The sequence below is a fragment of the Gavialis gangeticus genome, unplaced genomic scaffold (assembly GCF_001723915.1).
Source record: "Gavialis gangeticus isolate Ggan-Ray unplaced genomic scaffold, GavGan_comp1, whole genome shotgun sequence".
Lineage (NCBI taxonomy): Eukaryota > Metazoa > Chordata > Crocodylia > Gavialidae > Gavialis > Gavialis gangeticus.
The window spans coordinates 30318830-30342744 of NW_017729033.1; the positions used below are offsets into that span (position 1 = coordinate 30318830).

Here is a 23915-nt window from a genome sequence, read left to right on the forward strand (position 1 = left end):
GCCTTGCAGAGTACTGTGGGTGGTAAGGGAATGTGAGAGGTGCCAAGCTGCAGGTCCTCTATTCCTTTGCCATCTACTCTGTTTTCTCCCTGCTTAAAAGAGAAGTGTCAGGTAAACATCTTGTTGTTTACGTGACACATTTAGCCTTACAATTTGAGGAGCACAAGGAGGGGCAGAAAGAGGCTTGTTCCTCTTTGCTGTCAAAGTAAGGGTTGTGAAAAGTTAGCTTAAAAATAAAAACAGCTCCTGCCTGGAAAAGCTTACAATAGAGACTGTACAGGAGAAGATGTGATGTCTTGAAAAAGCTGTAATCAAGAACACCTGGAAAATGTTGAATAATGTTGGTTTTGGTTCACTTCTCAGGGATATTGCTGAAAAAGGGATTCTTTATGAGTATAGCTAATAGGGTAGGGGAGAGATGTTATCCAAAGGATGTTAAAAAATCCTATATACATGTGGCTGTGGTGCAAAGTGCAAATCTCATGAATGTTATGAATTAATATTATAAAATCTCAGGAATTGGGAAGCATGCCTCATAGTAAAAAATGCAAAAAGTTTAAGACTTTTAGCTTAACCAGAGAAGTTCATGAGTGACTTAAATAAACTCTGTATATACCTACATGAGGAACAGAGACATGATCAGAGAAGGCTCTTCAGTCTATCAGACCAAGGCATGACAAGAATCAATAGCTGGATGTGGAAGTCAGACAAATTCAGACTTGAGATAAGGTGCATATTTTTATCTGAGAGCAAGTAACTGCTGGGACAATTTAGTAAGGTTTGTTTTTAATTCTTCACTGTAAACTGTAAAATCAGGACTAGAATTATTTTTCTAAAGATGGTGCTCTAATTTGATATTTTTCAAGAAACTTATATCAATAGAAGGAAATCCTGTGGGCTGTATTTTATGCAAAGTCAAACTAGATGGTCATATTTGTCCTTTCTCACCTTAAAACCTATAAAAGTGTACCTTTAGTCACACTCAAGTAATTAGACCCAGTATCTGACACTCAAGTAATCTCTGTGCTGTCTTCATTGTATTACAATGCAGTGTTGAAAAGGATGGATGACATACAGGCTGATGTCTTGAAGTCATATGGTTGTAACTAAGCCACTGTGAGTATAGTGTTGTCCAAGTAGAAGGACAAGGGCTAAGAGAGGAGTATTAATAATGGACACTCTAATAGACCAGCCTACTTTTTCTGACAAATGGGTGGAACTTTAGCTTATGTTTCTGAAAGGAGTCCCTTCCATTAGCTTTTGACCCTTTCTGGTCAGGGAAGCAGGGTTTCTTTATATTTACATATCTTGACTCTGCCTTGCTGGCTTCTGCTGTAAAAGGGAAATTGACCTACAAGGCCCTGAAACTGCTATTGCTTGGGGCATCATCCAGTGTTCTCATTGAAATTTAATCACACAATCATTCTGAAGTTCACACCTCAGCAGCATGCTTTTAAAATAAAACACATCTAAGGCAGCAGGGAAATCACTAGGAGGGTGGGGAAGCAGTGAAGTGGGTTACCTCGAGATTGAATCTCCATCTTTGGAGGTTTTTAAGGCCTGGCTCATCAAAGCTCTGCCTGGAATGATTTTCTAATGATTCCTAATTTTCTATGATTCTATGAATGGAAGCACGTGAAGTAACAACATGAGTCAGGTGCCAAAACTCAGAGGGGTTCAACCTCCATAGTTAGTTTTCTCTTTTGGCTACCTCTAGGCTTTATGAATCATCTTTGCAGGCACCTGATTCTCTCCCTTTGTATAAAAATGTCAGGCACCTGAACCCGGTTAAATTGGATATTTTTCAGGGATGCCCTTTTCAGGGATCTCCATTTTAGGGATACCTGGTGTGGAAGAAATCAAACTTCGTGTTGTGGTTGAATCAGAACTGACAGAGCCAGTTTTTCTTTATTTAGGGCTATACTGTGATCACAGGGAGAATTCCAGACAGCAAGGGGAATCACCCACTTGTCTGTTTCAAAGGAATTCTCGAACTCTATAAGTTTACAAGCATATTTATACTTAAGACAGAGAAAGAGAAAAAAATACGACCTTTGAGGAACAAAACAATAGTAAATGACACAGACATACAGGCAGTTTACTTAAAGAAAACATCCGTGCACAAGGTAATATATCAAGACAAAACAAGGCACGCAGGATTCCTTGTTTCAGAACATGTAACTGAAATAAGCAGTATTAGCACTTCTGGTCTCTGTCTGTTTTCCTAGTGAAGCAGGCCAGAAGCCCAACTAAATCCACTACCACACTGGCAATTAATCCTGATCAAACTATATTGCCCTTTCAGGACATTTTGTTTAGATTTTAGCTGTATCAGCACCTAGGGGCATCTTTGCATGCATTGGAGCAGGCTTCAGGCATGTGTATAGATGCTTTAAGTGTCAATGCCTATGCACCCAAACTTGAACTGTCCCCTTTTCTATGTGCTAAAGTATATAGAGGTATTTCCAACAGCATACAGTAAAGACTTCAACTAGTGGAAGGATGTTAAAGCCGTGGAATTTACAATAGATATATATTGTAAAAAATATATATGAAATGCCCATTTGAATGAATTAACTCCAGTGATTAATGAGCTCAATTAACATTCTATATATATAAAGGGCTTAGTCTGGCTGTCTGTCTGTCTGTAACGCTCTTGGAGCACTCTAATTGGTTGTCTTGGCAGCTGTTCACAATGCTTACTGAAACAACCAATGAGTGCTCCGCACAGACAGACAGATGGCTGGATGTGGAGTGGGGGGGTGTCGCGGGGCTGAACGTGGAGTAGGGTGGGACTCTTGGAACTCTTAAGCTTGGAGGCAACAGTAGTGTGGGGCGTGGATGGAGTGGGATGGTGGAGTGCCGCCGTGATAGCAGGGATGGAGGGAACAGAGTTTAGGGGCAAGGCCACCCCGCCCCCCGCGGCTCTGCTCCTTGTAGGTTGTGGCGGTGCAGGGTGCTGGCAGAAGGGGATGGAGGGGACAGTGGGGCAAGCTCCACCCCTCCCCCCCACTCCTGGGAGGCGAAGGCAGTACTCCATCCCTGTCTGCCCCTCCTCCCAGTCATTCTTGATGGGCAGTTTGCTAGTCCTTTCATAATTAACTCCAGTGGCACTTCTTCAGAGGTAATATGATCTCTTGTTTTTCATAGGAAATACAATTTTTCTCTGTTGATAATTTTTTTCCTGGAATTAAATTAATTTTCATGAAAATATAACATCTATATTAGGTTGTTTTATCAGCAGTTAATCAAAACATCCACTCTTTTTGTGGTGTTTTCAGAGGTGTGTAAGCATCACAAGTAGGCATTAGGCAGTACCCACCTTTCCAAGAGGTAGTGGATGAGTTTGGGACTATTTTTTAAAAATGTGCTATTCACCATTACTATACAGCAGAACCCCAGTAATTCATAGGATTATGTTCTTTAGCCCTTGAGAAGTTGAGGAATTATAAATCAAGGAGGTGTATATATGGCCATAGCAAACTGCTTCAGAAGACTGCTGAGGTCCTTAAACTGAGTGGAGAAGTGGCACCGTTAGCTGTGAAAGCCACATCAAACCATTGTATGGAATTGCTGAGATAGAAAAGCAGCACCCTTGGAAAGAGATCCTACTGAATGTGAGCAACTGAGTTCTACTGTATTTGATCCATTTTGTTGAGTTTTCATTCATGGCTTTTTGTGTTGGATCCATTTGTGTGTTTTGAAAGTGCGTGGTATTTGTAATGTGCCTTGTTGTTTTCTTTATATAAGGGCTGTCAGTTATTCACAGTTAATTTACACAATTAACACAAAAACAAATTAATGCATTAATTTTTTAATTGCGTTAATTGTGCTCATGGTTTTGACCAGCGGAGCAGACCAGCTCTAGACCAGCTGGAACCCACGCATACGGCCCTGACCGTGACCCACCCTGCACCTGCTCCAGACTTACCTGCCCATGCTGAGCAGCGGCAGTGGCTGGGCAGAAGCTGCTAGTCGGCACAGGGTGGGGAAGGCCGCCCCTCTTCCTCACTGCTGCTGGGTCCTTCTTGCTGCAGCCACGCAGAGCCTGCATTTCGGCTGCCCTGCAGCTCCTCTCCACTGCTGTCACTGTCACCTCCAAGCCTCCTAGTGGGGCAGCGGTGGCAGTGCAGAGGAGACTCAGGGCAGCCCAGGCATGGGCTCTAGGCAGCTACAGCAAGAAGGGCCAGCAGTGGGAGGGGGAGGGGCTGCTTTTCCTCTGAGCTGAACAGCAACTTCTGCCTGGCCACTGCTCATTGTGGGCAAGTGAATTTGGAGCAGGAACAGAGTGGGCCACGGTCAAGGCTGTTTGCAAAGGTTCCAGATGGTCTGTTCTGGCTGGATTGAGTCCAGAGCAGGCACAGAGTAGGTCAGGGTTGGGGCTGGTGGCAAGGAGGAGTCGCAGGGCACATGGGCTCCAGGCTGCTGGGTGTGGTGCACTGACTATTATTTAACTGTACGATTAAATTGCAATTAATTGCAACTATTTTTTTAATTTCGCAATCCATTTCAATTATTTTTTTAAATCATTAGTCTGCCCTACTTCTGATAATTGCCCATTAATGTTAATAGAAAGAGTGCTGTGTTCTAAGTGGCTCACTCAGCCAACTTTATTATTGTTATAACTATTAGACTCATACTGTGTGGTCTCCTGCTGTGGTCTGAATGCCACTCAGTAGTGTAAAATCTAATGGTGCTAGGTATCTTTTTGTCTTGGATCAAAATCTTGTGTAAACTGACGAGCCAAACGTGCCTAATTGTATTTTGCAGCTTGGAGGTAGCAAACTTGACTCGGGCAGATGCCAGTTTGGAGGCATATCGAATGCAGATGTGCAAACAGGTGATTACCATGCTGATGAAGACCATGGTTTGCAATCGCAGCCTCTCTCCACCTGTAGAGAAAAGGATGAGTTCAGTTTTCAAAAAGCAATTTCTTATAGTGGAGAATGAGATCCAGGAAGAATATGAAAGGAAGATGGTGGCTTTGACAGCTGAATGTAATCTAGAGAGTAGGAAAAAAATGGATGCTCAGCATCAAAGAGAGATGGCTGCAAATGATGAGGCTGAAGAATTAATGAAGCAAGTGAATGAAAAGGTAAATTAAAACATTAGGTTCATATTTGTGGTTCCTCCTTTAAGCTATGATGCCTGCTCTGTTCTTTCCTGAGAAATGCTTCAGTATATTTAATTTTTAACCTAGCCTTAGTTATGTTCACTATTCTGCTGGAAAGAAGTTTTTTGTGTCTCCACAGGTGAGTACAAAATAGGAGGCAAAAGACCCAATTCACCACTGTCCTAAACTTTATACAGCCCCAAAAAGCAGTGCAAATGAGAGCAAAAATATTGTTGTTTACATTTTGCATTGGGGTTACAGAGGTAGAGTGGAGAAGATATCTCACTACAGATCCAGAGGTATGAGTTTAAGCTTCATTGTGGAATTGAGAAATGCAGCAAATGAGAAAATATAATCATGCAAGCTGTTTGGAAAGTCAAAGACAGCCACATGCATTGTTTCTAGAATCACGCTCTGGAGTGCCATTGGCTATAGAAACCGGTATGCATTAATTGTGCTGGCCTGACTATATAGGCTCAGGGCAGGCCTTTGGTTATTTGTTATGCAGTAGTATCTGTGAACTCCAGAAAAATGTTTTGCTGGGCATAAATACAGAATAGAAAGTCAACCCCTGCCCCGAAAGATCTTACAGACTAAGTAAAAAGAATGAGATTCTCCTTTTTTTTTTTTACTTTAAATTACCTGACAAGCCACAAGGGGATGAGGAATTTGGCTCATAATACAACAGTCAAACAGCCAGTTTGGAATGAGCTTCAAAAAAATATTAGACTGGGCAAAAGGCTGGCTGCACCAAGACTGGCCTACTCGTTAAAGATTTCCCACTGTAATAAGAATCGAGAGAGGTGAAATGAGCAAGCTGAAACATCTGGTTCAGAGATGCTAAACCCATGGCCCACAGCACCATGTTATCCAGGCTGTGGGGGTCCCATGGATCCAAAAATTTGGCAGCAGGAGAATGGTGCTACTGTTCCCTCACCACCAAATATCTAGATCTGTGGGGAGCCTCTGCTCCTGGAGGCTGGATCGGGCACTCAATCCCAGTGTGCGTGGCGCCAGGCAGGGACAGTGCTAGGCCCCAGGGCCTAATCCCAGAGCATGGAGGTGGGAGGGAGTGGTGCTGCACTATAGGCCTGGTCCTGGCACAGAGGGCTCAATCTGGCCCACAGGCCAGCATTGCAGGGCCAAAACCTTTAGCACCATTGATCTAGATCCTCGAAAAAGTGAAGCATAGATTCCATTTTGAAGTATGCTTTGGACTGTTGTGAAGCAGATCAAACTGAAAATAGATTATGGTCTCTAAATTGAGGTAGCTCTGTATGTAATTATTTCCTAATCACACTCGTATCTGTAAAGCAGATTAAGTATCACTATACTTTTTTTTTCTAAGTTGGCACTGGTGAGGCCTCCCCTGGAATACTAAGTCCAGTTTTAGGCCCTATGCTTCAAGAAAGATGTGGACAGATTAGAAAGGGTCCACTGGAGAGCAACAAAAAAAAATTAGGTGCTTGGGAAGTGTGCTTTCCAGAAAAAGACTGAAAGAACGAGGATTATTTAGTTTGGGTTTAGATTAGATATTAAGAGAGTGGTTAAGTATTAAACTAGGCTACTCAGAGAAGCTGTGGATCTGCATCCTTGGAAATTTCTAAGAGTTGGTTAGCCAAATACTTGACTTGGGATGTTTTTTCAGTGGTGGTCCTACCTTGAGCAGAGGGTTGGATTAGGTGAAGTCCTGAGGTCCCTTTCAGCTATACTTTCCTATGATTGAAAGGCACCCAAAAGGGGAAGTGGCATAGCTAAGATGCATCTGAGATCACAAAGGTATCAATGTTGAACATAGAACAGATCTTCTGCCTGTCAGTCTACTGCAATGATTTTCAACTAGGATGCTGTATCACTGTAGGGTACCTAGTGATCCTTTCAAGGATGCTGTGGAGTGTCAGGAAATGTTAACACTGTTAGGTGTGTAAACGTGATTCACGTGATAAGCCCAGATATTTTAAATAGGGATCTATAGTGTTAAAAAAAAACATTCTACCTCAAAGTTTGAGGTTTTAGCAGCAGAAGAATTGCTTATTATTTTTGTGTAATGAAAAAATGAGGAAAAACTAAAAGCTGCCTCTGACAGGGGGCCATCACAAGGCCTGTCTTGATGTCGGCCTGCCCACCTGTCTAGGGCAGTCTGCCCTATGTCGCCTGTCGCATCTTGCTGTTTTACCACTGATGTAAAATATGGGAGGCTGTCCATTAAGTGCCCTGATGCCTAGGGCATTATACACATCTCTGACCTACCCTGTACCGTGTCCCATGCCTCACAGATGGCATCCAAAATACTAGGCTCCACAGGCCCAAACTACCCACTGTTTACTACCCACTGGCTCCTTTGCTGAGCCATACCACTCGGCCTCTGGCCCAAATGAGATGTCAGGCATCCGTAGACTTACCTTGGCCATTCTGCCCCCTCTCTGGGGCTTCAACTCACACCTTAATACTAGGGCCTCCCACTTACACCCTCTCTCTACGGCCTCCTGCTCATGTTGTCACCCTCTTTTGGGGCTGGCCTGTGCAGCCCTTCAGGTCTGCCTCAGAAGACCCTACTCTGCACCCTTATGCGCAGTCCATTAGTCTGCCACTGTGAACCCTACTCTGTGCAGCTTCTACACACATTTCTGCCCCCTCACTGGGGCGTTACATCCTGTGGGACTCAGGTGCCTCCCGAGGCATGCCTGGCCACCCTACTCGTCTCTACAGCTGGGTTACCCACCAGGTTGTGGGGGCTGGGGCTATCAGGCACCCCATACTCGCTTTTCACTAGGGAGGCAACTGATGTGGCACTTCCTGTGGACCACCCCACCACAGGCAGCCCCACCACACCATCCTGCCCTAGCAGGGTGTAGTTTTTGGTCATTCCCCAGGACCAGGAGCCTTCTGCCATCTCCATAGCTCCTGCCCTTACCTCCAAGATGTTGTGAGCCGCAGCTCTAACCCGGCGATGTTCTCCCTACAGATGCAGCCAGCAAACTGCTGGGTCCTCTGCTCAGGCTTGCTCTTGTTACTAGCAGCTGAGCCCTCTTCCCCAATCAGGCAATCCCCTGCTGGCCATGTGACTCCTGACTGGGGAGTTCATCCACCTGAAAGCTGCTGAATCTTAGCCCTTAAAGCGGCAGGAACCAGAGGTGCTCTGCCATGCTGCCATTTTCCGAAGGGTGCCTTGAATCTATAGAGAGGTTCATTGAGTTTAGAAAATTTGAGAACCACTGGTCTTTTTAAAAGGTTATTTAATTTTACAGTAAAATTGATTGGTATGTACCTGTTTAGTGAGAATCCCATTATACTTTTCAACATTAATTTAAAATAAGGGAACCCCTAAATTAAGACGTCATAATTGTCAAATGTTATAACTTTGATTAAGATGGTGGGTTGACAGTAATTACTAGCATAGTTCATTATTTATCACTGGAGTCACTCTTGCTACATGCACATGGATATCTGTTTATTGAATGTGACATTGCAACAGTTCAAGCTGCCTATTTTCCACTGAGTCAGAGAGACAAAATAATTCATCAGAGGAATATATTCTCTTGGATCAAGATGTACAAACTATAACTGTAGTGTCTTAATATTTTATCAAATAATTGTACATCTTGTGTTTATAAAAAACAGGCATGTTTTTATCCTTGTTCAAGAAATAATCTCTTTTTTTTTCTGAATGCTGCATACCTGTTATTACTTAGGACTTCTCTGAGAATTCGTAACAATTATTTTTGAGAAAATAATATACTGAAGCTGTCAGGGATGGAAGGCCTGTAGGGTGGAGGTGAATTGTATGGAGGCGCAGGAGTGTGCAGGCTTCTTGAACAATTCTGAAGGGTCAGAAACTTAAGCAAACTGTGACCCTGTTGAACTTAGTTGTTTGGACATGCTCCCATTAGCAGACTGAGGGATCCAGTTAAAATTTGCCAGCCATTATATCTCATTAAGTCTGTTCCAGATATTCATCCAGCACTAATCTGTACACGTCCTACTATATATATAGACTAGTGCTACTAATATATATATATATTAATAGCACTAGTTTGTCTATTTTATATGGTCTTAGTGGTGGTCAATAGGACGCCTTAACATGAGAATCAAAACGAGTTCCTGAGTTGATCCAGTTTCTCTCACCCCTGTGGCAACTCCTAAGACAATTGTATTTAATTCAAAAGAGCAGTGTGAGAAGAAGTCTGAAATCTGTGGAAGAATGTGTAACTACTTCCTGGGAAATTTAGTGTGATCATGTTCCATTCTTCCACTGGAATGTAAAGTAAAGTGGCACTGCAGGGAAATAAAATTTGGGAACCATTTTGGATAGAGGGTAGATGAGAGACCAGATGATAAGGAGAGAAGGTTTGGCTGAACCTGAGGAGAAACAAGGAGAGCAGGATGAAATCACTCCTTCTTCTGTCTTCTCCCACTCTTTAATTTGTCCCTGAGTCAGAATGCTGGCATAACATAAAAATGAGATTTTTTTTAGAAGTTCTCTGCATTGGCTGGGAGAGAAGTTAATCCAGTGCTCAGTGCTTCTAAAGGTCTTGACCCACAATTTTTGATATTCTTATGTAGGCACACTTGGAGTGATAGGAGTGGAGCCTAGGATTTTTTTTTTTTAATCTTTGTAGTTGCTTGAGGCATACTCAGTAATTTCTGAGAGGAGCTCCAATGTTGTTCTTACAAGGTGGGTTCCTGGGAGTGTTCCCTTTTTTTTTTTCCTTAATCTAATGCATAATTGCTTTTGATTATAGTCCATGAAAATTATCCACCTGTACAGTACTAAATTGTTGACTTTAAGAGGAGTCTGTTTGTTGTAGGCCAGCTAGGCACTGCGAGGGTATCAGCCCCTGGGCTGTTTAAAACAACAGATAGACAGACATGTGTTGGCAGTTTATCAATAGTCCCTCAATGCCAGGTGATTCCAGTGAAGACCTGGTGATTCCAGTGTACACCGGGTGATTCCAGTGAAGTCAGGCGTCCCCGGGGATTACCCGGTGACCGAAGGACACCCCGTGTCTGAAGGATTACCGGGTAAGGTCCCTTGATCAGGATCTGATCCTCACTCACCCCGGGAGTTTGGAGTCCGGGCTTAGAACAGCAATTTCCATCCAGTTTCCTTCTTCCTGTTGGTCACCTGACGCACGTGCTTTTTATATTTAGCCTTATGCTAATCTGCTGGCCTTAGGGCCATTTACAATCTTGTTTTATAGCTATTACCCTATGGGATTAAAAGGTATTAACATTGTTATAAAAGGTTACTACCCAGATTTGGGTTTATTCAATAAGCAAATTGCAACACAGCATCTTCAGGTTTGAAATTAACATTACCCCGCCTAAACCCAGCCCCTTTAGAACTCTCTGACTATGCTTTTTTGAGATGATCTTTCCTGGAATGTGCTGGATAAGCTGGGCAGTTGAATCCAGTTTTTATCATCATCAAGGCTAAATTCTGAACAAGAAAGAACTATTAAGTCAGCTAATTTCACAGCTATAGCTCTGTCTTTGAGGCCTAGTCAGCTTTACAAACAAGTTACATTTGCTGGTTACAAAAACATAAGCTTTATATTAGACAAAAGTTCCAAATGCCTCTAAGAAGCACAGATTTATTGCTTATTAATTTCTTTGGTTTTGGCCGTCACATCTGTTTTAAAAAAAAAAGGGAAAAAGGAAGTAAAGAAAAAGTCTCTGGTTGTGTTGGTCAGACTGACCACGACCTCTCCATTCAGTAATAAGAAAATTTACTGATACAAGTGATAACAGAAAAGAAACAATACAAACTATCAAACAGTTCTATATACCTGCCAATTCTAGGACTGTCATCAGAGTCAAGAACATCTGGCCACAACACAGGCTTCACTCTGAGGCTCTCCCTTAGGTGTCAGATGTCAGCACGTCAGCAGCAGCAGTGATGGGCTGGTGGTGTGCCCTCTGTCCATGGTAGCCTCAGGGATTCCTCCTGGGAAATGGGGATGGGGATCCCTCTCAGGGAGGAGGACCCAGGCAGGAGAACCCTTTGTTTCTCTTAAGTCTCTGCTTTTGTATTCTCCTTCCTTCCTGATGGCTCCTCATTTGTGGCTGTTGCTAATCGCTCTCTCTCTGCGTTGGACACCCTGTCCACATTCTGTTCCGTCAGCATATTCCAAGCCCATCACATGGACACCCTTCCAAAAACAGGAATTTTAGGCCCTCCTCTTTGTCCTTGTGATCTGGTGCCACCTCATCTCACGTTATGGAGCAGTATGGTATATGCCCCCATTTTCCCAGGCTGTGTGTGTATCCATAGACCTTGTTGTGTTAGACAGCCTGTCTGCTTCTGAAGGCTGAAGTAACTGTGTTTGTGTGACCCAGGCTTTTAGAAATCAGTTAACCCCTGCTGCCCATCCTGGACCATTCTGCACACACATATACCTATAAGCCAATTCCCAAAAAGCAAACCTTTAAATACCATTTTTAAGCCATCAGGTTGCACTGAGGTGGAGAAGGTTTGTTCTTTCTTTTTTATATTATAGCTCAATGACAACTGGCTGAAGGGAAACCTTGGTAGTTTTGAAGGATGAATCACACTTTTTAAGCATGTACTTGTATTTCTCAACTTATTTAGCTGTCACTCAAATTTTAATTGATGCAGTTGCTCTCTAATTAAGCTTGAGTGTTTCTTCAAAGGAGTATCAGATGCATTCTGTTGCATCTGTTGGGATTGCTATTTTTAGAACTATTGGCTAGATCTTCCAATGGGATCCAAAGAACAGACACCGTCAGCTCTTCTGAGCTCTGATGACCTCAGTGGGACAACAGGGATCTGTGCAGTTATCTATGACAATGAATTGCATTGTTTTACTAGGACTATAAAGAAGTACAATGAGAGAAATAATTATTTTTCTGCCATTTTATCTAATGGAGGTTGACTTTCAAGGATATGTTTAAGTCTGTGATGATTTTTCTTTTTTCTTTCTTTAATTTTTGACACTGGCAAATAACATGTTTTAAAATTTTTGGTGGGGAAACGTGAGTACCAAATTTATACCTCTGGTTAGCTTACAAATTGTGGTAATCGTGGGGTTTTAAGAATTGAATTCTGTAAACTTCTAATTTACTGATCTCTCTGTCCCATCCAACTTAGGTTTATCCAACACAAGTTTAATCAAAATACACTTTCATTCACTGTGATGAATATCATACATTAAAAATGCAAGAAGAAAGGATTTCTTAGGGTGATATCTTTATTGGAGCAACTATGTACTTGAGGTAAAGTTAGACAGGCTTTTGAATGTAAGATATTCTTTGTAAATGCACAGAAAATATACACACAGAGTAATCCAGTATCATTCTTTTTCTTTATTAGCATTAATTTGCAGTAACTTGGGGATTACTAACACTGTTATATTCCAGGATAAGTGTCTGTTCCTTCCTCCCACTGAAGCTAGTAGCTGGTAACAAAGCTCTCAATAATTTCAGCAGCACAGAATTTTGCTTGCAAAATAATTGAGCTTTTGCTCAACAGCTACAGTCCTCTTGGGCACAGCTACATGAGAGACTTAACTGTGCAGTAGCGTAGTTTACTGCACAGTAAGCTTACTACACGATAAACTTCACTAATTGTAAGTATATTTCCTACCTGCAAATACAAGTAACAAATTTATTTTTGATTAGTAATGACACAGTAGTGTTCATATAGACAACTGACTGCCAGCACATCTGCTCCTGGTCAGCCGTCCACCAGGGGGCAGGAGATTGTTCTCTGCCCCTTGGGACTGCCTGCTGCCAGGGCAGGCTCTGCCACTGGAGCCCAGGTGGGAACTATGTCCCCTGCCCCGGAAGCAGGGAGCTACAAGCCCCCTGCTCTGAGATGGCAATGGGGAGCAGGGGCTGGGAGCTGAGCATGGAAGAAGCTCCCTGGTTTGTTCCCCAGCTTGTTCCCATCCAGTTCCATGTTGGCACAGCTGAGTGAGGACCAGACTCCCCAGCTTGTTCCTCACCCAGCTCCAGTTTGCAGAGCTGAGCAGGGAACAGGCTCCCCATGCAGAGTTGGGGTTGGGAACTGTCCTGGTCTGAGGTAGGTCTCAGCCCCATGCTCCAATCAAGTGATCGAGGCATGTAACTTGGAAAGAGTTGCAGGGGTGGATTAGGTCCCAGCCCCCTGCCCTGATCTGCCAGTGGGGCAGTTAGTAGTGAGCTAGCTACTGGCTGCCTGCTGCCAGGGCTGGGACAATGTCCCCCTGCCTCAGCAGCAAGAAGCTCATGGCCCAAGAAGCTCAGGTCCCAGGCCCCGGCGCATCGATGCAGGGGCCAGGGACCTGAGTTTCTTGGGCCATGAGCTCCTTGCTGCTGAGGCAGGAGGACATTTTCCCAGCCCTGGCAGCAGGCAGCCCCCAGAGGCAGTATATAATGTCCCAGGCCCATATGGGAGACAGCTGTCTCCTGGCCTCGTGCTCCCTGCCAGCTCCTGAACTAGCAACTAGAAGAAGCCTAGAGCTCCCTCTGGGGCATCAGAAAGCAGGAGTAGTTTGCTGCCATTAGAAGCAAATCTGCTCCTACCTCCCTGCATGTGTAGATGCCTAGCTGGAAGCATTTACTCACGAGTTTATTGTCAAGTAAACTGATCTCAGATCAAATGCATGTGTAGATGTGCCCCTTATGTATGAAAGGATAGTTGTATTGCTCTGAGTAATTTAAAAAAAGAAAACAATTGCCATTTATAACAATAACTTTAAACTACCTCCCGCCACTATAGGGGGAGGACAAAACTATCAGTGTGAATTTCCTTTTTCTTTTGGTTGGGTCTTGGATGCTCTGGTGATACAGGGATAGATATACCACCAATGGTCAACCGTGGACAAACAGAACTCTTTCTAGATACGGTGTGTTTCCTCTTCTGATCAGTGAATGGTACAGAACATTTGATTTCTTAGGTTCTAATTCTCATCTCCCATCCCCTGCTCCAAATTTTTTAACTTTCACTTTCAAGTGTACTCCATGGAAGTAAATGAGGTTCTGTTTGCAAAACAAATGTGTTAAGTATTGAAAAGAGGGGGCCTTCATTTTACTTAAACAGTGGCTTTTGTGGAATCTGTATTCATTTTAGTCTCATCACTTCTTTTAGTTTAATCTGCATTTTTTACAGTGCAGAGGACTACCCTGCTGGACTAAGAGTTTGAAATCTACAGTGTAATCAATATAACCAGTGTAGCTATAGCCTTGATTTATGGATCTGTAGATTCATAGATGTTAGGGGCTGGAAGGGACCTCATGAGATCATCGGGTCCTGCTCCCCTGTATTTGGGCAGGAAAGACTGCTGGGGTCAGATGACCTCAGTAGGTTGCATGTCAAGACATTTTTTAAGATTTCCAGGGTAAGTGACTATACCACCTTTGGAGGGAGTCTGTTCCACCCTGGGCACTCAAATCTCAAAAAAGTTTTTCCTTTTGTCCAATCTGAAGCAATTTTCAATCAGTGTTTGTCCATTGTTTCTGGGGTGCCTTGGTGAACAGATGCTCCCCCAAGCCGTGATGTATGCCCCTCATATATTCATAGGATGTCACCAAGTCTCCTCTAAGTCGTCTTTTCTTCAGGCTGAACAGTCCTATGCCTTTCAGCTTCTCCTTGTATGACCTCCTCTCCAGACCTCTAAGCATGTGTGCAGCCCTCCTTTGGATTCTCGCAAGCTTCTCCACATCCTTCCTGAAGTGCAGCACCCAGAACTGGACACGGTACTCCAGGTGTGGTCTCACCAAGGCCAAGTAGAGCAGGAGGATGACAACCGTAGTCTTGCTTGAGATGCCTCAGTAGATGCATGTCAGTGTTTGATTTGCTCCGCCAGCTATGGCATGGCATTGGTGACTCATGTTCATTCTGTGGTCTATCATAACCCCCAGGTCTCTTTCAGTTGTGGTGCTGCTAAGCATAGCACTGCTGAGCCTGTAAGTGTGTTGCAGATTATTCCTCCCCAGCTGGAGCACTTTACATTTCTCCATGTTAAACATCATCAGGTTATGATCCTCCCATCTTGCAAGCCTGTCTGGATCAGCCTGTATCCCCAGCCTGTCCTCAAGCATGACCTACTCCATAATTTGGTGTCATCCATAAACTTTGCCCATACATTTTTAGCACCCAAATCCAAATCATTGATGAACATGTTGAAAAGCACTGGTCTGAAAAGCAAATTTTATTGTCACAGAAAATAATTTTTTTGCACTGTAGGCCTTATGTATTTTGATTTTAAGTCGTCTTCAGTCTGAAACTAAAACTGTGTATACTGCCTGCTCACTAAGCAGCCACATAAAGAAGCTTTTAAGCTAATTAATTAGTTCTGATCCATTACTGTAATTCTAAACTAATGCTTTCAGATTAAATAATAGAAACATAATCTGATAAAGTATAGTTCATTGTTTCAGTAAATACCTCTTAAAAATTGTAGTAAAGTTGTTTTTCTAATTCCAAATAATTTATACTGTATGTGAATTGTGTGTGTTGCCTTTTCCTACCCTGATTAACATGGCTGTATTCAATTTTCATACAATTTCTGAATTAATGTAGCCTAAAAAATAAATTTCATATATATTATATCAGTTTTGAATCTCTTGCCACATGTTAGAAATAATTATTTTGCCATGTGTAAAGGGTATTTCTTCAGTTCCACAAAGTCTTAAGTATGCCATGGGAATATGATTTGGGTTGTTTCTTGAATATGGTGCAATTGTTTTTGTTTTGGGTAAATGAGAAATCCTGTCTTGACACTGGCTTTTCCATGAAAAATTGAAATTAAAAGTTAACTTTAGCATTAACATATTGCAAAAAAATGCTGTTCATTTCAAATCATATGCAGCAGTAACTATAGCATGCAAGCAGTGTTATAATTAAGATTACAAACAGCTTATGTAAGTATAAGCATTTTAAAACACTTTGAACACGTAATGATTAATGATTGTTTTTGATCCTCTCCATAGTCTGCTATAGAATACAAAAGTCTTCTGGATAAACTGCATAAACTTGAGCAGATTCATATGAAGAGGCTACTTTTGGTAAAGCAGGAGGAATACTTTGCTAAGGCTTACAGACAGCTGGCTGTTTCCCAGAGAACAGAGCTTCATAACATCTTTTTTGCACAGATAAAAAATGCTATTTTCACAGGAGAACTGAAATTAGAAGCAGCTAAAGCATTAGTGCATGATTACTCCGAGGTACAGGTAAGAGCCTAAAAATTGCACTCTTAACCTCCTGACAGAGAATAACTTCCGAGTAATAGTTCATGAAATGTTTGTATCAGTATCTTTACTGTTAGAGTTCTATAAGGCTGTGTGACCATAATTATAACATTATCTTAGGGAAAAATTACAAAAGAACGGTATCATAATTTTGTTAATTTGTAATGCTACACAAGCAATGTATGAATACTTCTGCATAAGAGAAGTCTAGGAAACAGGATTTACAAGGAAGGGTTGGATGAACTGGGATTATTTGGTCTAGAGAAAGATCTCCTGAGGGAGAATTTGATAACAGTCTTCAAATATGTGAAGGATGCTTATAAGGAGGATGGTGATCAACTCTTCTCTGTGTCTGGGAAGAGAAGAAGTTAACAGGCTTAAGTGGCAACAAGGGAGATTTGGGAGATGGGTAAACATGTTTGTATCCTTTTCAAAAGGGGAGGGGAAGCAGGGGCTCTGGATAAGGCAGCAGCTGTTACACTGTGATCATTACATGTTCAAGATGTTGTACCGCTAAAGTGACTTACATCACCTTGAATTTGATGCTTGATAAAACAAGTTGGATTGGCTTTACTCCCCCTCCCCTTTCAAAGCTGCTACAAAATGTCCGTATCTCCATACCCTTAATTAAAGCCTATGATTAGGATCTCGTTTTTAGCTTCAGTTTTGATTTATAAGGTTTCTTCTTTGTTAAACGGTTACTTTTATGACTCTTGCATTAGTTTAACTTTAGGCCATTGTTGTGTGACTGGGCCCAGGCCATGAACAGGAGAACTTGCCATTTCCACTGGAGCTGTTGTTGAGCAGCTGGGCTGTTGCTGGGCAGCTGGCTGGACCCTAGCCATGCCCACCCCTCACACCAGATCTGGCCCACTACCTGGACCCAGCTCACAGATGAATCTGGCAGTCAGCCTGCAGGGGGGAAAGGTTGGGTGCCACTACTTTCAGCTGTAGTGTTACGTGGCTGACCCTGAGGTAGCTAAGCCACTTAGGCACTTTTGAAAATGTTATCTTTAATCTTAAAGTAAAATGGTTTGATTGCAGTAAGCAAAGGGCCTTGTCATGAATACACATTCTCCTTAGCACGGTTTCAGATCCCTGGGCACTGATTCAGAAAAGTCCTTAAACATGCACTTATAGCTTCACTCAAAACTTGTGCATATATTCAAGTGCACCTTGTTAAGCCAGTAGCAAATGCTGCTCAGTAAGTACGATGTGTTTTCAGACCAGAGGATCAAGATTCTGTTTTGTTTTATTGGTTTAATTATAATAATGTGGCATAGTCATCTGATTTAAAATACTTTCATTAACTGGCAAATAAGTTCTATGTTTTTTATTTGTAAAGACCATTTAACTTAATTCTGTTAACACACAAACCTGCTCTAAATGACACCTGCAGATGTTACTTAAAATTACCATAGCTTCTAATTTGATATGTTTGTTCTCATTCTTTTCTATAGGGGAACATTGAAGAACTAATGGATTTCTTGCAGGCCAACAAGAAATATCATCTGAATAAAAGATTTGCTTACAGGGAGTACCTAATAAATAATATACAGTTATGGGATTCACGGTCCTCTTCCCTCTTGAACACAGCAGCAAGCCAGATAGCAAATCTCATTAATAAAATGGAAAGGTAACTATCTCCCTATCTTAACTCTTCTAGGAATCACCATTACTGAGAGTGCTAAATGGCATGTAGTAATCTTCAAAAATCTGTTCATCTATTTTGCCTAACAGTGGTTAAGGGATAGAGTTGAAGGGTCTGCCCAGAAGATATATTGTTTGAAAAATTAGCTTTAGTAGAATATTTAGTAGTGGCTCTTTTTGTTATTCAGAAGATCAAACTGCTAACAGCTTTTCAAATTCTGCTGTCATAGAGTTCTGTGAAAGTCATACTCACTGTAGAGCTTGCTCCTCATTATACATCCTTTATTCATGCAAATAGTGCTCACATATGTGAGTGTGCTAGGGAAGTAAATGGAAATACTTTGGACAGGGGCCTAAATACATGAGAATCTTTTCCTTAGTAACAATACCTTTAATTGGCATGCATAAAAGTTTTCCAAAGGAAAGATTATCCCCACAGTTGACTGAACTTATAAATAATGTAATTGCTAAGGATCTTTACTAGCAAACAAACCACGTTGCTGGGAATATTAAAGAATAAATGTTGGATAAAATAGGAAGTACAACTGGAAATAAATTACAGAAAAATATTCATTTAATTCTCCAGGGATGTTATTTTACAGCATATCGGCTCTAGGCTGATTCAAATATTGTATTTGGGGATGGTGTAGAAATCCTGATCGGCAATATGGAAGATGAAGAATGTTGACTGTGCTGGAGAAATGAGTACTTTAAAATTACATGACAATATGAACCAGTTTTGGAGATAACTCTAGCTGGCACCAAGAGGACCCTAACATCTGTTACACTGGCATGCAAAGAAATTACTGAAAAATATGCCAGGAAAGTAGAATGTGCCAGTGGACAGGAAAGCAAATTACCAGTGTTACTGTTGATCCTATGCTTGCATCTTTATACGTTTTAAATATCTATATGGGTGCCATTTGCTAGCCATCTGGGTGTCATATATCTTAGATACAAATATAAAATAGATGAATGTACTGCAAGTCTTTCAGCATCATAACAAGAGTATGTAGATAAATCACTATTTAAATTGTTTATTTCCTTCCTGAAATTTTCTTGAACTGAAAAATAAAAAAGCAGAGTGTTTAGAAACTTAAGGAAAATCTAGTATGTGCCACAAAACATAATTTTCTGTTTAATGTTCCCAGCACAAAATTAATACTACTTCTTAGAAGCTTAATTTCTTTAGGGCTAAATAATTTCTTTTGTAACCTTTCTCTGCTGTTCTTTCTAGGTAGCCTCCTATTGCAATTGTTGTTTCTTTGTGAGTCATGTCTGCGATAGCAGCGGTTCTCAAAGTCTCACAGATTGCATACCACCAATTTAAAACAATACAGCCTTAAGTACCAACCAGCACATTTTTCATACATGGACACACACATAGACAAAAACACAAATACGCACGCATGCACACACACGGATGCATGCCCATACACATACACACACACACACACACACACACACGGATGCGCACATACACACAGACAGACACCCAGACATATGCACACCCAGACACACATTTACACCTCACAGTACCTCGCCCACTCTTGATCACTCTGAGGCAGCCCTCTTTCATTCCCCCCACACTATGAGCTGCTCACAGGTTTGTCTGGCTCCCCACTCAGCCCCTATTAGACTTATCCACTGCTGCTCAGCTGTGTCCCTGTGGTTGTAAAGATGCACAGGGCCAGGTCAGGAGCACCGCACCTCTTCAGGTGGGCTGTGGCATTGGGAGGGGTGGCTATGGGGGGGCTAAAATGAATTTTGGGGTGGTCATAGCCCCCAATCCCCCCCCCCAGCGCCACTGCCTGTCCACCTGCAGAGGTGTGGCACAATGCTCCTGGACCTGCCCCCCCACCTAGCCCCATTGGTGAAGGAGCCCCACTCCCAGCTCACAGGGAAACAAATGTGAAAGCCACAATTTTAAACTTGGCACCAGTTTTGTCTACCAGCTGTGAGACAAAAATGGTATCAAGTTTAAAACCACAGCTTTTGCTTCCCTGCTAATAATGATCCTGGGGTACTGGTAGTGGTAGTGGCCTCTGGGACCCCCCGCCTATGCCTGGGGGAGGCATGGGGGACATGTGCCTCCCTGGATTTTTGCATAGAGGTTTTCTCCCCTTGGGCTCGCTTGCCCTGTCCTCCCAGCAGGGCTAGAACAGAAAGATGTGGCCCCTCCCACTGCCCAGGCCCTTCTCGGGGCAGCCTGGCCTTTCCAGGAACACAGGGGGAGTTCCTGCCACTGCATGCAACCCAGGGGAGGTATGGGGAGCATCTCCCCACCCCCAGATTTGAGTCAGAGGTGGATGCAGGCTGCCCACTGTGTGCTGGGCTCTGCACTTTGCTGCCATTGCCTTGGAAGCTGTGTGTGACATCAAGTGCCTTTCACCACCTGGCGGGCACAAGATGTGGTGCAACCAGCCCGCAGAAAGCACATGGTGTCATGCATGGCTCCCAAGGCAATGGCAGTGAAGTGCAGAGCCCAGCACACAATAGTCAGCCCTCCTCCGCCCCACACACCAAACCAGGGTGCATATGCCCCCCATTCCTCCCCTGGGATGCACCCCTCCTCTGCACCCCTGGATGAGCTGCCCAGGGCTCTGACCATCCCACCACCTGTCCCAGGGCCTCATTCAGCCCAGCTTCTTCCTCTGCCCCACTCCCTCCCTCACTGCAGGAGTCTTGATCTGCCCTCTTTGCCCCTTCCCTCCCCCATGCCCCTTCCCCCCAAAAACACTTTCCTGCTGGGCTCTGCTCCACATGTGGCTGGGCTACATTTCTAGCTGCCTACAGCAGGTTGCAGCTGGGTGTCTGTGTGTGCCCCCCTCCCTCCAGCTTCTGCATACCACTCACAGGTCATCTGTGTACCACTGGTGGTACTCATGCCACAGTTTGGAACCGCTGTACTATAGGAATGTATATTCTGCAGATCAGGTACAGTATCTTCCTACGTCTGTACTAGGCTTGAACTGTTTTGTTGTTGTACTGTATTTGTAACTGTTTGGCTTCACTGGACAAAAGTGATGTCATAGCCTCCTCTGCAGCTTCCAAGGTTTGAATCCATCAATTTGATGTCAATTTGCTTTTAAGTCAGGCTGCACAAGTAATATCCATGAGAAAAGTAATTTGATTGTTCTGCTGACACTGTTATAATAGGGAGGCCCTTAATAAGAAGCTGTCATTCAGTGATTATCAACCAAGGTGATATGGCATGCTTGGATGCCATGAAATCCTTTTAAAGTACAGTGCCATGCAATGTTAGTATTGTATTGTTAGGTGTATTTTTAGTATTAGGGTGGTCATAGCCCTCAAGCCCCCCCCAGCACTGCCATTACTATTGTTACGATTGTTAGGTGTGCAAATACCCACACATGATTCACAAGACAAACCCAGAGATTTTACATAGGAATCCATAATGGCAACAACATGGTGACCTATTGTAGTCTTCCTAAATACTTTGCAGCAGAAGAATTGCTCTATTGTCTTTCCATATTTTTTTTTTAGTTTTTGGAAACGGGGTGCTGCTAAATTCAAGGGGAGGTGCCTTGAGTCTAAAAGGGTTTGAGAACTGTTCTAGTTAAATAGCTTCTAATGCAGATTTAACTGTGAATATGAATTCTTGAAAGTTGTTGTAGAAAGAATGAGGTATTGTTAACTTGGTAAGGTAGCTACCATTTTTTGTTTAATAATTGTTATTGTATTTAACAATTGTAGCCTACAAAGCAATGACTAAAGAGAGTTAGAAGAAAATATTTCAGGACCGGAAATAAGAAAACTTTTTGATTTCCAATCAGTACCATTATGGTATTTGCTTGCATGGAAGACCATATAACTAGTAAAAGTAATAAGGAAATTCTAATAGAAATGACTACTTCCCCTCTTTAACTTTGCATGATACATAATGGATGTTATAATGGTAGAATGTCCAGGGTTGGACAGGAATTTACTTCTCTTATCAAGACAAAGTCTATTTGACTTCTGTAAGGTAGAGTTAGTTCTCACTCCAGTGCCACAAGCATTACCAGTAAATGACTTTTTCTACAATCTGGGACATGGTAGTGGTGGCAGTGATTTAGAAAAGATGAAGTAAAGATGATTCCCTCAGTTTTTTTGATGGTGTAGAATTTTAAAATAAATTCTGCAAGCACCTTGCACTTGCAAACAAAGAAAAGTCGTCCTGGTATTTAGTGTTCCCTGTCTTGGCACATTAACTTTTAAAGGAATCTAGTCAGAGCTGTATGCTGTTTCTCATTCTTGGTATGCTTGTATTGTAAAACTACAGGACAATAGCATTTCACGTGATTCTCTAGAGTCTTCTGGCTGCAGCCAAATCTGAGCATCATACCCAAAACCCAGAAGAAGAATAAATCCATTGTAGGTGGGCTGGAATATCACGTTTTTAATTATGAAGGGATTTAGGGAATATTTACCAATTGGAATGTAAGAAATTTAGTAGGTAAAGTCTGGTCAAATATGCTAGCACTTTAAATTGCATCACTAATCACCCCCCAATTTTTTGCTTTACCCTTTAACGTCCATTTCTTTAGGTACTAATATAAATATTTTTAATCTACTTTATGCTGTTTTTAATAATGTGACTTGAATGTATTGTTATAAATGAGGTTAAAGGGGATGTTGGAATGCCATTTTTTCATATCTGAAAGAGAAACTGAGATGTGGACCCAAGTGATTAATCCAGTTCAAAGTTTACATAGAACAGGCAGCATGAAAATATTGTGCCTGTTGTTTAAAATGGATCTAGGAAGAATACTTAAAATCTAATAGAAGAACCAATAAGATCCATGTAAAAAGATAATGTGCTAACAGAATTAAAAAAAAAAAAAAGCTTTTCCGCTATTTATTTAGTGTATGTGGTTTCGGCATGTTGTTTCAGCCATCTTAAGGTGATGTCATCACTAGTGTGAAGAGCATGAAGGCCACCAGGTAGCATTGTAAATGGACATGAGTCAGCAAGTTGGGACATGGTTTGAATTTTTCCTCAAGGGCATTTGTTGTCATTGCAAAGAGCCCATTGGTTTAGTTTTGAGGTGCAGTGACTCTGCCCAGTTCAAAAACAGTTGAGAAGTGCCCAATAACAGTGTGGCCAGTTAAATCCTAGTTGACTAACGGTAGGGTCAGAGATAATGTGGTGGCTGATTAGTGCTTGTGCTGACCATTGTTCATGCCATCGAGTAAGTAAGAAAAAATCATCTACCCTGGAACTGCAGTGAAAATTTAAAATTAAAACATAGGAGCCAAATTTTAAAACATATCTCCATAAAGAAAAAGGCCTGATGAATATTTCACATTCAAAAGCTTGTCTAAGTCTAGCCCAACCATGCAGTTGGCCTAATAGAAGATATCACTGACAAAAATCCTTGGGTTTCTAAAGAAGTCATTTAAATAAGAGGCTTCATATCTCAAAGATATGTTTACTCAGCTCCATTTTGAAAATTTAGCTATTTAGGGACCAAAATGTGGAGTAAGGTTTCCAACCTTTTTATGCCTGATACACTATTATGGGGATGTACATGTCTTTGGCCTAGATTTAGTGTTTGTTGTAGTCACTTTGCACCACTCAAGCAGCACAGAGTGGAATCTGGTGTTAACTGCTTAGTGATAATCAGGGATCCAGGTTTTCCATTTCCCATGGGAAAATGGAGAAAAACATGTATTTTCCCTTTTATCTGAAGAAAATGCAGATTTTCATTTTAACAGAGAAACCCGTTGATTTTGCAGCATTTTGTAAAGAGCTCTCTGCAGGCTGGCAGAGTTCCAGCCTGCAGGGGGCTGGGAGGGAGCAGGAGGAGGGTGGTCAGGCAGGGGGCGCCAGGTGCATGTATATGTACATGGCCCCAGGCAGCCTGGAGAGCAGCTCTAGCAGGTAAATGATGGGGAAGGGAATTGAGCCCCCTGGAGAGAGGGAGGGAAGTTGGCAGGTCTGGGGTTGGGGATG

At 42.3% G+C, this 23915-nt stretch overlaps 1 protein-coding gene across 2 annotated transcripts in view; it reads left to right on the forward strand.

Annotated features, from left to right (window-relative positions):
- Positions 1–23915, forward strand: part of EVC2 (EvC ciliary complex subunit 2) — a 192506-nt gene that overhangs the window by 88273 nt on the left and 80318 nt on the right. For both annotated transcript variants that reach the window (XM_019526310.1, XM_019526311.1), the window contains exons 9-11: positions 4771–5095; positions 16049–16288; positions 17767–17942. In XM_019526310.1, coding sequence (XP_019381855.1) covers positions 4771–5095; positions 16049–16288; positions 17767–17942 — 741 coding nt within the window. The remainder of the gene's footprint in view (positions 1–4770; positions 5096–16048; positions 16289–17766; positions 17943–23915) is intronic.